Genomic DNA, 17,649 nt, shown 5'->3' on the forward strand with positions numbered 1-17,649 from the left:
CTGACCATTTTATCATAGAGGCGAGCTGACGATCGCCGTCCTGATGCAAGGTCTGGCCGCCAGCAGCCCAGGGTCACTGGTGAATGTACGGGACAAATATGTGCGCGTAATCAATTACCTATTCCTATTTCTGTTTGTACTAGTATCTCAGAAAATGACGTTTTATTCTCGCTAGATACCGGATATATTCTAAAAGTACCTAATTGACGGGTCAAAAATCATCCATATAGTGTAGATACAAGACAACAACATACAAACAGAACATTTTGTGATTAAGTTCTTTGTTCTATTTTACAATCTATAGTTGCCTGCCAATTCTAAAATGCCTATAATTCCCGAAAGATTGGGTGATTCATATAATTTTTGTCAAGTCTAGAGGTACCTAACCATTGTCGCTAATAAAAAAATCTGTCAGTTCCTATCTGGTTTGTGTGAACACCATAAATTAGATTAGATTTTTAGATTAGATTTTTATATTTATACAAACGAAACCAAAAGTGGCTGGTATGGTAGGTACGTTATCTCACGCCGTCACGAGATCAGTGATGAGATGACTCCGAAAGCGAGAGTGAACGAAATCGAAAGGGATACGTTTAGCGTTTTTAGCACTACTTTCGATTCGAGTCGTAAACGAATATTATAACAGTCATGCAACAGCCATTTTGGAGCATTCCGGTAAACTGTCCTATAAGGGCTCGCGACCTGCTTCACTTTTATATCAATTAAACTTTTTATGATTAAATATAGCTGCATCCTGACTCCTAAATAAAACATACCCCCATGTCATTAAACATAGAATAATGCAGTTTCCTACAGGTGTTTAGATATTTGATTGAACAGTTCCTAAATTATCTCCTACACACAAGCACGTATTCTATAGTATTAGTGTAGAATTGTGTAGTGTCCATGTGAATGATTAACATGAAAATTTAAAAAATCGAACCCGTGCAATATTCTGAAAAGAAAATTGTATTTTGTATTAATATTATTATGGTATAAATATTTTTACCATGAATCTAGTGCCATATTTTTATTCCAAATTGTGTCACATTCTCTATTGCTTATTTAATATTTCATTCACAGTTTACCGCGCACGTCAAAGTCTAAACTTGTCATTTAAGCAGTTATCAATCATTAGAAATTATGGGTGGGCGTTGAGCACTGTGCAACGCAACGAACTAATGAATAACATCGGCAAGAGAAAATATAGGAGTTTACGAGCTTACACTACCCCAACTGACAACTGTAGTACAGTATATTAAGGAGTACTATACAGTATAACAGTGTAATCAACGAACGAGCACCTCGTTAGGCTATTGTGAGAACACGCGAACAATCGACTTTAAGCTTGTGTAACTTTTTGTGGTTTACAAAACAAAAATATTTACCTTGAGCACGGAACAATATAGATAAATTATTAACATTTAAAACGTTTCAAAATCAGCCGCTGTTTACATTAGATAATAGACAATAGTAGAGCATAACTAACGCATTTTTATACGTGAGAATTTTCCATTGAACTGATTCTCGAAACTCTTGATCAAGCGTAAGACATAATAATAAATAAAAGCGAAAAGTTTCATAAGTTTCATAATTTCACGAGGCGTTGTACAAGCAAATAATAGGGACATATTTATTTAATCTACTAACTTGCAACAACAAAGTAATAATTATCCGTATTAAAAATATACTTAAAGAGGGGTTTATAATGCATAAACTGTTCTAATGAAATAAGTTTTAAGCTATTTCACTACACTATTATTTCACTACACAAATTGACTTCATTAAACAGGTTATATTATAAAGTACCTGACTACTCGAATATATAACTATCTATTAAAAAGCGTCATATATATCCGGAAAATTACATTAAAAACAAATGTCTGATTTTGCCGATCACGCACGTCAGGTCCTGGCCAAAAGGCAAAGAAGTGCCAGTGACAAGGAAGCTGACCCTGGGCTCCTAAAGTAGAAACAGTCAATGGGTGAGAGCCTCCTCTGATCATGCAAATATAAAAAAATAAATAAAGAATTTATTGGCAAATAATTTTTTGTATATAAAACATTTATACATTCAGCCAGAATATAAGTTTAAAAGACTTTTTGTATGCGCTCACATATCGCTCATAGTTAATAATAAATAAATGGTTTATTTATTATTATTATTATAGTTTCTTAAATAAAAAGCGTATTTTTGACATAACTTAAATACGATTGTTCATCTAAAGTCCATCGCCGATCCGACCAAACTTTCTTCTGTCATAAAAATCCTGAGACAAGCAGGTCGCACGCGATACCACCGTACTGCAGAATTACGAGGCACGTTCCATCACGATAACTCCGATCAAACGATAACACATTCCGAAAACGCTGCAGAGGCGTAGCTACCGGAAGGTTAGGCAGTGCCGGGGGCCCGAGTTCCAAAATCAGGGGCCCTCTGCTCTGACCCTAACCACCTAACATTCTATTCGTCGCCCACTAAAACTTAAAACAGTTAATTTCAGGTGGGTAGATCTTTTTGCACCATCACCTATCCTCGGTTACCTACTCATTATTCCATATAATAAAATTAAGTTATTATGTGGCCCCAAATCGTTTTTGCACCCAGGCCTACGGTCACTTACCTGCGTCCCTGGCTCCACTCGATATTTCAGTCACGGTGCTTGTTAATTGGTACGTGAACGCAATATGCTTGGGACTTCGGTTGTCGAACTCTGGTACCGTAATGGCATTATCATCGATAATAAATCCATCTATTGTTTTTCAATCGCATGTTCATAGAATAAATATTTATATTTATTTGCGGCTTTGTCAACGTGAAAACTGTTTTCTCGTGGGAACTATGAAAAATGCTATACACTATATTGATTTTTTTCTTCACATTTTCTCCTAATTACTCTTGTTACTATATTAGCGGCCCGTCTCGGCTTAGCCTGCATAAACCATAATGAATTATACACTTAAAACTTCCTCAGGAACATTCGTCCTTGCATGAAAATTCGTCCAGTAGTTTTCCAATTTATCTCGTATATACATACGCGGCAGAACACTAACAGATTCAACATGTGAGAAATATATTATGACATTGATGCTCGATTTGGTAGATAACCATCGGTATTTGGCGAACAAATAAAAATGTAAATAAGAAAAAAAGGCAACTTCCTAAAACCACTTATTGCAAAATACATACTTATATGTAATGCAGGAAACATTCTTGGCCCTTGCTTTCGAGGCATACGTGTATGAGAAGGCCACGGCTGGTCGTGATAGTAATTCTATAAATATTTGCAATAACTCATTGCAATTTATTTCACATAAATATTGACCATATAAAAGGACAACCTCTGTGTCGTATTGTCGTTTGTACTTCATAAATCACGTGGACAGTCCAAGGCCACGACAGCAAAGACAACAACATTCCCAAAGAGGAATGACGCCAGACAAGCCGCCGGCTGTAAAACCATAGATCATTGAATTGACCGAGAAGTGGAAAAATAACCGAGAACACTCGCAGATTAATGAGAGAAGCTCATAGATCATATTATTGACGTAAAAGTGTTTAAAATGAATAAATTTTTGTAGAAAAGAAAAGCAACTAGGTTTGGATAAATTGGGACACTAAGCACAGTAAGTAATCGTGTAGAGTAATTAAATAAAATATATAAAAAAACAAGAAGTTGTTACAAAATTAATGTAATGATGGTTATGAGCTTGGAATGTGCAGAGCATTCAACGCACGCGCACGGTCGCGGATGAGTCGCCGCGTCGACGACACAGAAATATTGGCCACTCCTTCTGAATACTAACTATACAAACTTGTTGCGAGTGACTCGTGAATCGTGACTGAATAAGGGTCACCAATAAATATAAAAAGATTGGTTTTCTAACAAAATCTGTATATTTTGAGAACATGACGTAGGTATATAAATAAGGAAAGTATCTACCGAAACTTCATTTTCTTATACGATTTGTACTATGGCCTTTGAGCTGCATACGATTCGGGGTGACACTTTAGACTGATTTTTGTTATATTTTGTAAATTAATTATTGTTAATGTGTGTGAAAAATAATGTACACTTTGTATTTTTTACTCCTGTTTCAGTTACAGGAAATATCGAAGAACTCGAAAATAACATTTAAGCTATTTTCTTTTCTTTCTTGCACAAAATTATGTATTTAGCTTTCTTTGTTATCATTTGGCTGTCCTTCACTGATGTGACCTGGGTACCCGTTCAATGTTCGACAATGTTGAAGAGTCATTGCCCCAAAAATTTCCAATTTATGTCCGTTAGGTACTTGAGAGAGGAAGACATTTCCCAAAATTGCATACCAAGGAACGATTTTTTTTAAATGAACAATTTGCTCTTTGTGTTTGTTTTTAAAAAAAATCTTATATAACTGCAGCTCGTTATTTTACCACAATATTTCCGTTAGTTGTGCTAGCCCTTTTGGGTCTGTTCACCCCGTAAGAGAAAAGACGTGTAACTCTTGTTTAATGTTGTTATTAAAAATCACATGATTATGTTCGATAGAATAGGTAGAAGGAACTTCGAAAATTACCTAATTATGAGACAAAAATTTTCACCGCAGTTACGTATCGTATAGTAAGTGACTGTATCTAAGTAAACAATCAGAAAATCTCATAATTGATATAATATGAGATCCGGTATTCCGTAGACTCGATCATAAAACGTCGTACTTAATTATGTGAACGAGGTGATCTTATTTAACAGGGGCTGCGTAAGAGGAAATTGGAATCTGTGAACATTCTTAGTTGAACATAAATTAGGTGCTATGACAAAAGCCCCCCGCGTTGCGTCTATCTGTCTATATGAACGCGATAAACCTAAAAACTACCAGACGGATTTTTGCACGGTTTTCACCAATAGATAGTGTGATTCCCGATGAAAATCTCGGTGTATAATATATTATGGTTTTACCCAAGCGAAGCCAGGACGGGCCGATAGTAATCCAATAAATTATCATCGTCAAAAAATATGTTCTTGTTCAGAAAAATTGATAGGAAACAAACTATTAGAAACCTGACTTTACAGCAGCTATTAGAAACCTGCGCACGCGACCTTCGATTATGTAGATCGCAAATGTTAACTTAATTCTATTTATAAAGGAATGCAGCATTTTTTTTTGCATTTCCTTTCACTTAACCACCTCTTTTAGTAATATAATTAGATGAATTAGTTATAATATATCTAATGAGTAAAACAATCTTGCATTGTAAGATATTAGGCTATTTGATAATATTTAAATTTAAAAAAAACATCTATTCTCTGTAACCAACTAGTACAATAGAATGCAACATCTGCTCATACATATTAAATGCAAATGTTGCTATTATAAACACATGGCAACTTGATGTACAACAGTACAGTCAACAGACCAACAACCGTGTACCAAGTACAGTCAACAGACTGTACTTGGTACATGGTTCAGAGAGTTATTTATCGAACAACTAAGTACACCTCTAATGTGGTCCATGCCTTTAAGCGAGGAAATCGTAAGGAGAGACCCCTGTATGTATATATATATATATATATATATATATATATATATATATATATATATATATATATATTGTTATTCTATGTGAGAGATAGCCGAATTGACGATGATGATACCATTCCAATTTCAAAATGAGTGTGAAAGGTCGATAGATAGTGCACCGGGTTTAGTTTGCAATCAAAGGTCTTGGACGATTAGTAAAGATCTTAATAATCTATAATAATAGTCTAAATAATAAATTGCCAAAAAAACTTTTAGTGCTTAAACTGCCAAGGTTCCCATCGCGGTGGCGAAGCTACGCTTCCCCGAGCAGAAAAACAACTTTTACCACAATGCTGCGCGAAACGTGTTTCGTAAACGGGAAGTATACACATGTCACATTTTAACACTTACATTTTAGTTAAAATTAGGTACCTATTCATTCTTCTTTACAAGTTCTAAAATCCAGTTCCAGAAACCTCTCCACATAATGTTAATACATTCAAAATTCTACACGACTCCATCATATTTGAAGAGAAAAAAAACTAAATTAATTTATGAAATCCAAAGTTTCTGGTAACATCACATCTGCTAGAAAACACAAGATATTGTATATTCCTCACACCGAAATACCCTACCGCTGCGACATGCATCACTCCGCGTGTCACAACAACGCAATAAAGGTTATTCTGTAATCTATAACAGCGTAACAAAACAACTAAGTATGTTTTATTCATCGATTATCTCACTACATTCTTCGAAAGGTCGCCAGCAGGAAAGTGAAACTGGTCGAGAGTGATTCTTACAAAACGCACATAAATATCCGATTATGTTGGAGGGCCCAGCCCGACTGATGCAACTTTCGTCCAATGTCAATTTATTATGATCCGCCTTCTCGCAGCAGGCTCCGGACACTGATGAAACTGGGATTGCTCACTTCGTGCACTTTGCAAAATTAAAAACTAATAAGTTAGTTGCGTTTTCAAAAGTATTGGAATCCACTGTCCACTAATGTGGAGTGTACTGTGAAGGTAACGATGAAAATATAACTATTCATCATAGATGAGGGGATCTATGTCATGGTAAATCCTAATCTAACTAGCTTTTTACTCGCAATAATAATTTGCATTAGGTATTCAGAAAAATGCGGTGTATTTAAATGCTGGGCGCATCAAACCGCATTTGCTTAACATTTTTAACAACATTAGAGAAGTTGATGAGCGACTATAAAATTTTAAATAACCAGTCAAACGAGCTGTAAAGGACACCGAATTAAAATGTCACGTGTGTGAGATACAAGATTGTGCCGAGATGGGCGGCGAGCAGAGACGACTGGTCACGACCTCCAGGTTTGGCGCTTAGCATTTGTTGTGGAAAAGTTTAATTAATTCTTTAACATAACGAGCTATCTGACAGTACGTCCGTATTTTTATTCAACAACATATCACACAGAAATATTCATTACTTTTTTGGTTGTGTAGAAATTTGATCCAAATATATGTAATTTGAATAACTTAATAGGAATTAATAAAATATGAGTCTGGTTTCCAGAGAATAGAATATTCAAAACCAGTTACTACCTATAATTACAACGGTTGTTGTTCCAATTTTGTCACCTGATTGGCGCCTGAAGTTGCATGGGCGTGTGTTTGTGCACACTAGTCCACTTTCTACGTGCAATACACATGAGGTAACATTTCTCATTATCCTACAAAAACTGCGGTGGCTCACGAACAGACAATTTATTATTTTCTCCGTCAATATGGCATGACTTCCCTTTCGCTGCGACCATTCAACCGGTCTCTTCACATGCCTATCATTGTCATAAATGGCTCATAAAATCACGACTTTATAATATTAATCACGACCATAATCATTTGCTATAAATCTATGACCATTAATAAACAATAAAACATGTTCAATGCGTCGACCACACCTAGAATTTACTTCATAGGATTTACTTTGCAGAGTATAGACACAGCATGACAATAACTAAAACATTCATGTGATATTGTCCCTTGTATTCCACCAGCAATATATTTGGAATACTGGCAAATGAACAATCGGTGGGTCGACGACATTGTTGGCGCGGTGAGGTTGCAGCGGCTTGCAACACGGCGATGCTATCGCTAGGTCGCTGCAACCCGGCCGCGCCCGAGAAAAGTGCTCCGCCAATTTTCCGCTACGAGCCCAAATGGACTGAAACTACCCGTAATTGTTGCTGGATGTTGCGTCAAAATTTCCACAGGACCCAAATGCTTTATGCATTACTTTAGGCAACAACTAATTGTGGCCATTTTTCTTTAAAAAGGGAACCTACTAACGGCTGTCGATGGAATTTGTATTAAATACCTACTTAAAAGTCAATGTTCCGGTTTCCTAATCTAAGTTATCTATATCTAGACTTTCAACACAACTCAGTCCAGCCCACGATGCACGCAACAGTCTTATCCAAAGAGGACGCAAAGTTTGGAGCTTGTCTCTGCAACTCGCAAGTTCACTATCTCCTCATATTGGCACAATAACGACCCTTGGACAGAAAGTAAAAGTTTTATTGAGTGTGCGCGCCTTCTCGGAGCCAGTGGTGGAATGTTGGCGAGACAATGAGGAGAGTTGCGTAAGAGTGGAAGGATTAGTGGCACTGCGGGTAGGTCGTGACCTGCCGGCAACCTTGACACGCAGCGCCTCCAGTTAGAAAGCTGTCCTACCTCCGACTGGACACTCCGAGCCAATTGCAAACTTGATACGCAATTTTTATCAATGGTCAATTATTATTATTATTATTTATTGCTACTCTTTGCTTCAATAGTTTTATGGTAATTGACACGCTTGTGCGTAGAAAATGTCGCAAGTGGAGTAGAAATAGCTATCTAGTGGTAACTCGAAAACACATTTGAGTTTTAATCTATGGTTTTTAAGATTTATTAATTCAGTTTTAATTTGAATTAATAAATCATTTGAATTAGTAAAAAGACCATAAATTTATATTTTACTTTTACTTCCTTAGGTACCTACTCAATCTGAATTAGACCAAAAGGTTATAGATAAATTTACAAAGGTTGATGAGATAGATACGATAGGGTATTGATGTACTTATGTTTTTTAATAAAGTATCGCAGAACTCATCGAATAATATAATATTTTTTCTCTTAAAATTTTTGGGTTCGTAACAATGCGAGTTTTCGGCTAGAATTCGATCATGCGCCGGCAGTTACGTAAAGTTCATTATCATCACAAGAGGCTGGCGAAAGTCACCGGATGCAACATGTCAGGAATCTGATACCAGTCAATACAAAACTGCTGGCCACATGTCCGCTAAACCACATTCACGGGTCGATTATTGTAATAAGTCAATAGCTGATACAAAGGTGTCTTCTTCATGTAAGTACTTGTCTAGAAATATTCTGGGTCTTAAGACCGAAGTTTGACACTGAATTTTCGAATAACCGACATAGTCGTACCCTGGAGCATTTTTTTCAGCTCTAATCTCTAAAGGTATAAAGGTAAGAATAAACATCATAAAATATTTAAATCTATTATTAACCATTAATTGACATATTAATTTGAATTTGAATTTGAATTTCAGTATATTCAATACAGACTTTGCCAATGCAATATTTCTGTTGTCGGCATCCGTCTCGATTCTCGATCAATTCGTTTCCGATACTCAATATCCTTTATCGATATGCATATTTTCCTTTTTTAAACTTCATAAATCGTTTGAGTACAATGTACAATGTTTTTTGTATTTTAGTTTAATATAGTTGTTATAGTTTAAACTAAGATACAAAGTAACATCGTATTGTATTTTACCTTACTTTATCTAAAATGCAGATTTAATTACTCAATTAAATGCAATAATGGGTATATAGCTGTAAAATAATGCTCAGTGAAGTACTATATTATGCATAACTTTAAATAAAAGGTTTATATGAAGCTTTCGTCTGCATTGTGTGACGTAAGCTTGTACGAGCACATTGCACGAGCGGGCGCTGTGCGAGCTTAAAAGCGAAAGTGAAGGTCGAATGAAGACGAGCGAGCTTACGGGGGACCACTGTCCAATGCCGCACCGGATAGAGCTAAAGCTGTAAGCTGCGGATGTTTATTAGCATTAATATTAGAGAAAGCTCAATTTGTCTGTTTGTTTCTATCTATACTCTGATAGAAAGACTAAGTGCAATCTTAAAAAAATCGAAATGTAACTTCACAAATATTTTAAATTTTCAAAATGTAAAAAATAGACACGACCAAAAACAGACTAAGAAAATAATCGAACCCAATTGTCTCAGTAATCTAAAGATGATAGGAAAGAAAATTCCCGGTAGTTGAACTAGTAAGAGTACTCAGTAGGACTACTGGCAATGGAGGCGTCGTCATTTGTTCATGCGAAATTAATTTTTATTCATATAACTTTTGTGTTATTATCATGTAAATGTCTGGCAGTTACAATTGTGTTACAACACTGGGATCCGGAAAAACTGACCCTGGTCGGGACGTCCGCTGCCACTGACAATCTGGGCTTGCCAGGAAGCAACCAATACGTGTATGTTTCACTAGCAGGCCGTCCCGACTTCGCTCAGGTAAAAATAGGAATACTATCTTTTAGCTAAACTGCATTAAATCGGCTAGTTTATCGCGAATAGACAGACATAAGCGGCACAGGACTCTGAGAGAGAAAGCCATTTTTTTTATTATCGACTAGTTGCTCTCGGGACTGCGTCAAAACGTAACCTGATTGCTAGTATATAAGTGTTCTATTCGTGTAACAAACTAACAAATTTCACTGTTGATTGTATAACACATCCTCACATACATCCAACATTTCGCATTTATAACGTTAGTGGGATAACAGACTTTGATCAATGTATTCAGCATGTAATTGATTGACGCTGCTAAAGCAAATAACATTAACACTGGAAGTTATAAATCAACTAAAAATATTAAATTTAGATTAGCTTTTCAAAACGATCTTGTTTGAATGCCACGAATACAATTGCCAACAGCCTTATTACAGAGTACTGTGGCAAAAAATCCTAAGTCACAAACTGGGTAACGCCCGTGTGACACTTCTAGTGTTGCACGCGTTGATAGGCTGTGGTGACCACTCAACATCACTCTGTGTATAAAAAAGTATAGTGTCTTGAACAATATTACAAAGAAAAATATTCGATAATCGCTAGAACTGACTGAGTGAAAACCACTAACAAACAAACAGCCTACGCCTAGACATTTGCCATAATGAAATCGTTGTCAATATGGTTTTCTAGCTTGTAATATTTGTGTATAGTTATCCAACTGGCCTGAGGTCGACTGACGACATTCACGTCATCTAGACACACGCAGAAACATCCACATTCATCCTTACATATTATAAAATAAAGCCCTCTGCCTCGTCTGATTGTCTGTCTGTCTGTTCGCGATAAACTCAAAAACTACTGTACGGATTTTCATGCGGTTTTCACCAATAGATAGTGTGATTTCTGAGAAAGGTTTAGGTGTATAATTTATTATGTTTTTACCCGAGTGACGCCGGGACGGCCCGCTAGTATATACACAAAATAATAAGCATAAATTTTATGTATTTTACAAATATTTCATTTTTGATACAAGCTTTTATTGTCCTCAGAAAGATAATGGACATACGTGAAAGAGATTTAAAAGTCCAATTCGGTTTTTACCATGTTACTAATTTCTTAGTTGGAAGCCAATCCTGGATGTATCATCCGGTCATATACTTATAATATTATAATGCATTATCATTCAAACTTAACGTGTATGAATAAAATATTATAAATATAAAATTAAATAACGATGGTTGTAGCAGAAATCGGAATGATTCTACTAATCTCTAAAATTGTTTTCTTTTTAAGAGTATTTACTATATACACATTACGTACGTAAGTATGCAACTTCTCCAGTACAAAATTTATATATTTCAACAAAACGCAGGTTAAGAGGTTACTTGGCGATGTCGTTGTAAGGCGATGATAAAACATGGAAGTGCCTACTGAAAATCATACGGAAGGTAATAACTTAATATAATATTTATGTCATACTAGCCATTTCCCGCGGCTTTGCCCGTATTTGCGTTAATTTTCTACGAGAACCTTAATTTTTTCCGGGATGAAAGTACCCTATATGTCCTTCGAGAAGAAAAGTCGAACAGATAAAGCGTAAAGAGGTAACAAAGAAACATATGTATACCACAATAAAAATAAATTATGTTTATGGTTATTGTTTATTAAACAGTATTATAATTTATATTCTGTGGACTAGGTGTGTTTACGCATAGACGCAACGGAATTATGCATGACAGTCCGTCCATAATCGACTTTCTTTTCACACATTCCTTTACGTATCGAAAATCTGTATCATGGAGAAATGTCTGACTACGCGCGATTAGTATTCTTAATCGAAACAGATTTCGTAACCGTCGACCAAACGTTATTTATCGTACGGAAAAGTGAAACAATAGCACTATAAACTATTCCAGAGTCGTTTTATCTTTTTAGGAAAAGAAAATAGTTTGTTTCGAGTCTGTTATACGAGTGAACAACAAGTTTCAAACAATACACATCTAATTATAAATCATTAACTAGGTAATTTCAGCTGTCATTAAATAGCATTTAGGCTTACATGAATTGTAACAATGTATAATGACTTTCGCAAGTAAGTATAAAATGTTGTAAATCAACATTTTTGAGCGAGTGACCCCTGGTATACGTCACACATTACACTTCCTTAATTTATATACCTAAAATGGATTTGAAAAAAAAAAGTATAAAAAGATGTGTGGGGAAAATTTCCGATGGACCAACCTCCGAATTTGTAACTTAAAATAAAACATAATTTTTCTTGTATGAGTATATTCCACGTAATAGAATACGACTATGAAGAACATGACTATATAAGGAGGTCGCAATTTTACTATTATTTATATATATATATATATATTATAGATAATATAAAATAATGTATTTAAATAAAGCGAAAGCGTATGTTAACGGTAATACGTGTCTCAAGCCATTGCAGAACATTATATAATAGAGTATCTATGCAAAAAATTTTTTGCAATACTAATATTTAAATATAACCTAAGGATTGTCTAGAAGCTAATGCATGCGGCCTAAAGTCGTATAACTATATAAATCATTCGACAAACTGACAGATGATTAAATCGGCATTTCTTCACAGCAGTGGTCATTTCGAAACGTTGTTAGTTTGTATCTTCTTGTGAAAAAAATAGTTTGTATTTATTTAAATATCTATGTATGTCCCAGTGTTGGGCAAAGGCCTCTTTTTCTTCTACGACGCTCGATAAAACATACATTAATAAAGACTTTAAACTTTGACGTAAGTGACTATGAATCTCTAATTCTGAATATGCTTTGATTTGACACTCATTGTAGTAAGTACTAACTAACTAAAGCAATGCATATTTATGTGAGAGCAGGTATTGCGCTATTTTATACGAAACAAAATTATTTATTGCAACAGATTTATAAAGCTACATTCTACAATTTATTATAAAGTAATTTAACTTAATATTCATGAGTATGGTGTTTTATTACCAATTACCAGATCCCTTATTTAGTATTAAAACACTTACAGGATGCTGTTGTGGGAACACAAAATATGCAGTCACAAAAAGTAACGACCGCAGTGTTGAAAATAAAGTTCCAGATATAAACTCAGAAAACAAAAAAGGTATTTAAAAATCTGACGGCCTAACCACCCCTAATCAATTCTGATTAAAAAAAATGTCCGAATCTTGTGGTATGGCGAGGGCAACGTACGACCAGCCAACCTTCATGTCAAAATTATTTTGGGAATAAATATACACAATGTAACTTGGACAGCGATTTAAATATAAAGCAAGGGTTATTGGAAGTAGGTGCTTAGGCATATTTGTATTTTATTACGTATTTTGTACTATTTATTAGACAATAAATAAATATGTGACATTTAGAGAGCAAGGTCGAGTCTATTCCTGACTTAAAATTTGGTCTTTTATAAAGTGTGAAAAAGTTGAATAGTACATAGGATAAAATTGCTTTTATATTACAAGGTCAGTCCACATTTCTATATAAGTTGTAAAAACCCAAATTGATCTTCTGTTCGTCGACCTTTTTTATATTTTCGAAGAATTGAAAAACTTCCTTGCAAAATCCTTCAATAAATATTTGTTGAAGAAGTATCTATTCAATCACGTAATATTTATAACAAAACCTTACGGTAAATAGCAGTTTTTTAATTTGGAACAAAAATCTAATTAATTAAATTCTCATTTCAAGAAATACTAAGCGCCATTAAACTTATTATGAGATGCATACATTATATTACGTTACGACAGTGATCTATATTTGTATGTATTTATGCAATTTTTTGATCTTGGCACACATTTTTCGTTACTAAGAATTTTATTGGATTTTATACACTTTTTCAGTTACCCCACATTATCGTGGATCTGTGATTGTGTACGTTGTTATGCACATCCGTACACACTCAACAAGTGGCGTAATAAGAGAGAGAGCTTTGACACAGCTTTTCTTTATGACTTCATTTAAATGTACTTTGAATTTTAAATCATCCGCGTGTGACGTTTTCACGGGAAATAAATAAGGTTTCCACTCTTTTGCCGTAAGATAGGGATTTGTAGTGTATTCTTAAATAAAGTAAGAAATACAATTTAATTAATTCTTGTAATTCCGAATAAGGGCTAACTAACTAGTTAGTAAATGAGTAGACCAATTATATACTCAAATGCAATGAGTAATGTCAAATAGTACATCAGCAGACAACTTGAACGAAAGGGAGTTTTCTTTGGGAGTTAGAGCTTAAAAAAGATATATAAAATAGAAAAGGTTACGGGTACATCAAAGATATACAAAAATAGAGATAGGTATAATTGAAAACAACTTGCGATGTGTTTGCGTACAATGGTTTGGTGGATATCATGCGGTGCGCCGAGGTTGCCGTCACAAAGAGAAAAGCTCCTAAGTGAGCCTTTGACACCGCGAAATTGCAGTGCGGTTGTGCAAAGTTCTGTTTTCTATGAAGACTTTGTATGTCAACTGTTTTCACTAACAAAACTACAATGCTGAATAAATAAATGATACTAAAATAAATTAATATGTGTCTGTCGTGTGACTCAAATCGATAACATCGAGTGACTTTAGTTACTCCACCAACAAGAACAATGTTATAATGATAATAAAAATATGATTTTTTTCGAGTAATATGCGATGAAGGTTAGGGCGGAGGCCAAAGGGCGGGCGGCACGGGACAATGCGCCCGCGCACTAAGTCGTGCATATTTTAAAAGCAATGTTTCGCAGCCTTCATTGAGAAATACGCGCCCTCATTCGTGATGGCGGCCTGTCGTTGAGCAATGAAAACTTGATTTCCACACGACAATTCAGATCAAATTTTCGATGTCTCATTAATAAAATGTCTCTAACATCCCGAAGCGAATTGTGACGTAAATTACCTGCTCGTTCACTTATGCAAACCGTTGATGAAAGCTACAATGTCCGACAGGTTCTCTTGTGATATACGCACATAACTATTACTCGTTATTAGAAAGTTACTCGATAACAGTGACAAAATTTATACAATATATCCATAGTGATATACCTACATTAAGAGATATATCTGTAAATAAAATAAAATTGAGGACTTACATCGCAATCCTGGCGGTCATGTTGGCGGCGCTGGAAGCAGTGCGATGCGGCGCGGTGCGGAGAGAAGCCTGCCCGGAGCTCGGGCGGTCGCTGCAACAGAGACTCACGTCAGCACACGCGCCTTTCCCAAACTCGAGTTGCGACAGTGAAGCTCAACGAGGAAGCTGCATCGCACATTTAAATGCAACGCTAATGTCAGAGAGCGCTTAAATGCCAATAGCGACGACCTTTTGGTTTTGAACTGTGTTGCGCAAGCGCGGATCGCCAGCGATGGTGTGAGAAAGGCTCGTACGCGTGGGGGGACGCACCAAGTGCTGCACCGCAGGCGTCGCGCGGCGGTTCGGCGACTAACCTCGCCGGCGCGCGCGCACCTCTTACTTATAGCCGCGTGCCCACCCGCCGCCAGCGCTCACCACCAGCACACCCTCGTGAACCACGTCCAAAACATCCTGTTTCGTTCGCAAAACACAAGCCCTTCATGCTCAAAGTATCACCAATATCTAATACGATAGATTCATCATTTATTCATATAAAATGTTCGTTGATATTACATAATATAAACTTAACCTTTTGTCATTATAATTATGTCATACCTAAATCCTCACAGACAATGTATGAGAGTTAGAAAAACAAATATTCAGCAGGCAGGCCAGGCACCGTATGAAAGACCTCAACGCGCTCAATCATTAGGTAGAAGTGGGTAGAACAATAGGAAACCATTTTTACACCATAAAATATAAAAGTAATTTAATGACAAAACATGATAATTTTGTGTTACTTAATTGATTAGCCTTGTTAACTACATATGTGATGTACCATTTTTAATTGTCATTAAAGTATTAGCAATGATTTTTGATTTTGAAATATTTAGGCACCTCACTTAGATATCGCTGATACCATTTCTATAATGTTTTTTGAAAATATATTGAGTTTATTTTAATTCATATACAACTAGCAGCCCATCCCGGTTTCACTCGGGAAAAATCATAATAAATGATACACCTAAGCCCTTTTCAGGAATAACGCTATCTATTGGTGTAATCCGTAAAAAAGTTTTAGAGTTTATCGCGTTCATATAGACTCAACATGGGGACTTCCTTTTGTAATATGTAAGGATAAAGTTATTACCAACAAACAAACAAGACTTGTAGTGAAATTCTAAACTTCAGTTAACTAATATTTTCACGTAACTTTATGACTACTTATAATAATATTTTTACTAAATAACTTATGTAAGTGCCTATCCTCGCTGAATACGTCAAACAAACGGCTCATAATTAAACTTGAAACGTTAAAAATGTGTGATTGACAAACATCAATTTTAATAACAAAATATGAGGAGGTTAATATATAAGTCTGTGGTTATGAGTGTTAAAATTATGAAACTGTTAATGATATAGTTTTTAAAGAAGTACCTAATTTAAAATGGTATTTCATTCATCAAGATCATCTAACACTTGTAACATCATCATCGCTGATGCTTTCTAAACAGAAAGCTGAAGTAATTATTATACATAGGCAACTACTTAGATTATTTTCATAACGAAAGCTAATGATTCAGTGTTCCTATACCGAAGAACTTTGGCGTGTGGCTCCCGACCTAGAAAGGGACGCTCCAAATCCTTCCGTGGACGTAGTATGAGATAGAACCAGCATTGAGAGTAAAATCATTATCATTTTCAAGAATAAACTTAATTATTTATATTTTGTTTTATGCAAAACTCACTCTTCGCCTGTGGGCCTGATATCCCTAGCGCACTAGGCACAGTTGAATTAGAGCCTCGGCCCATTGCTAAGTAGTGGTTCGTTGCTGAGTCGTGGTCCAGTAAGCTGCAGCTCCGACGTGTTCCGTTGCTTTTGACCATTACTACTAATTCCATGGTTTGGCATTGACGTACGTTGGTGTACATAAGTCGAAACTTAAAATTTCTATGTTCTTCTGTGTTGATCCGTTGACGGATGTCAACGTGAAAGAGCGTGACTGAACTATGTATACTATGTTGGTATGGGACAGGATCTTTCTCAGTAGTTCCTCTGGCAAATAGTTCCATGGAACAAGTGAGATTTTTTTTCTCAGTAGTTCCATTGACGCTTCAAAGTCAATGGAACTACTGAGAAAAAGTCTCACGAGAATGATCCATGGGACAAAGGTCTTCTTCGTCATAAACATATTAAAAGATAGATAAAGAGCGCAAGTTTATATGAAAAAGGCATCACGTTCAGTAAGTATTTTTTGGCTGGGCGAGAGAAGTGTTCAACTTACAGACTTATATTAGTGGCTCAACCGGCTGTAAGTAAACTGTGAATGAGCATCTCCTGTGAAATTATTTTCTAAACGATCAAGAGATTTCAGTCACTCCGTAGGTCATGTAGGGCTACAATTGAGACAATGAGGCTCATTTAGTAGACAGGTACACTAGCTCAATCACCGGAAAGAGATTTGATCGCGCGTTTCCGCTGCAGATGGA

General features: G+C 35.7%; 1 protein-coding gene across 2 annotated transcripts in view; it reads right to left on the reverse strand.

Annotated features, from left to right (window-relative positions):
- The window catches only part of LOC128683066 (mucin-5AC-like), a 30,197-nt gene extending 14,665 nt beyond the window's left edge, over positions 1–15,532 (reverse strand). Inside the window, exons 1-2 of one of the 2 annotated variants that reach the window (XM_053768281.2) lie at positions 15,409–15,532; positions 15,182–15,271 (exon numbers count right to left, since the gene is read on the reverse strand). In XM_053768281.2, the coding sequence (XP_053624256.1) occupies positions 15,182–15,201 (20 nt within the window). In that variant the 5' untranslated portion in view covers positions 15,202–15,271; positions 15,409–15,532. The remainder of the gene's footprint in view (positions 1–15,181; positions 15,272–15,408) is intronic. The other variant, XM_053768282.1, reaches the window with a different exon arrangement.
- Between the last annotated feature and the right edge of the window lie 2,117 nt (positions 15,533–17,649).

The sequence above is a fragment of the Plodia interpunctella genome, chromosome Z (genome assembly GCF_027563975.2).
Source record: "Plodia interpunctella isolate USDA-ARS_2022_Savannah chromosome Z, ilPloInte3.2, whole genome shotgun sequence".
Taxonomy (NCBI): domain Eukaryota; kingdom Metazoa; phylum Arthropoda; class Insecta; order Lepidoptera; family Pyralidae; genus Plodia; species Plodia interpunctella.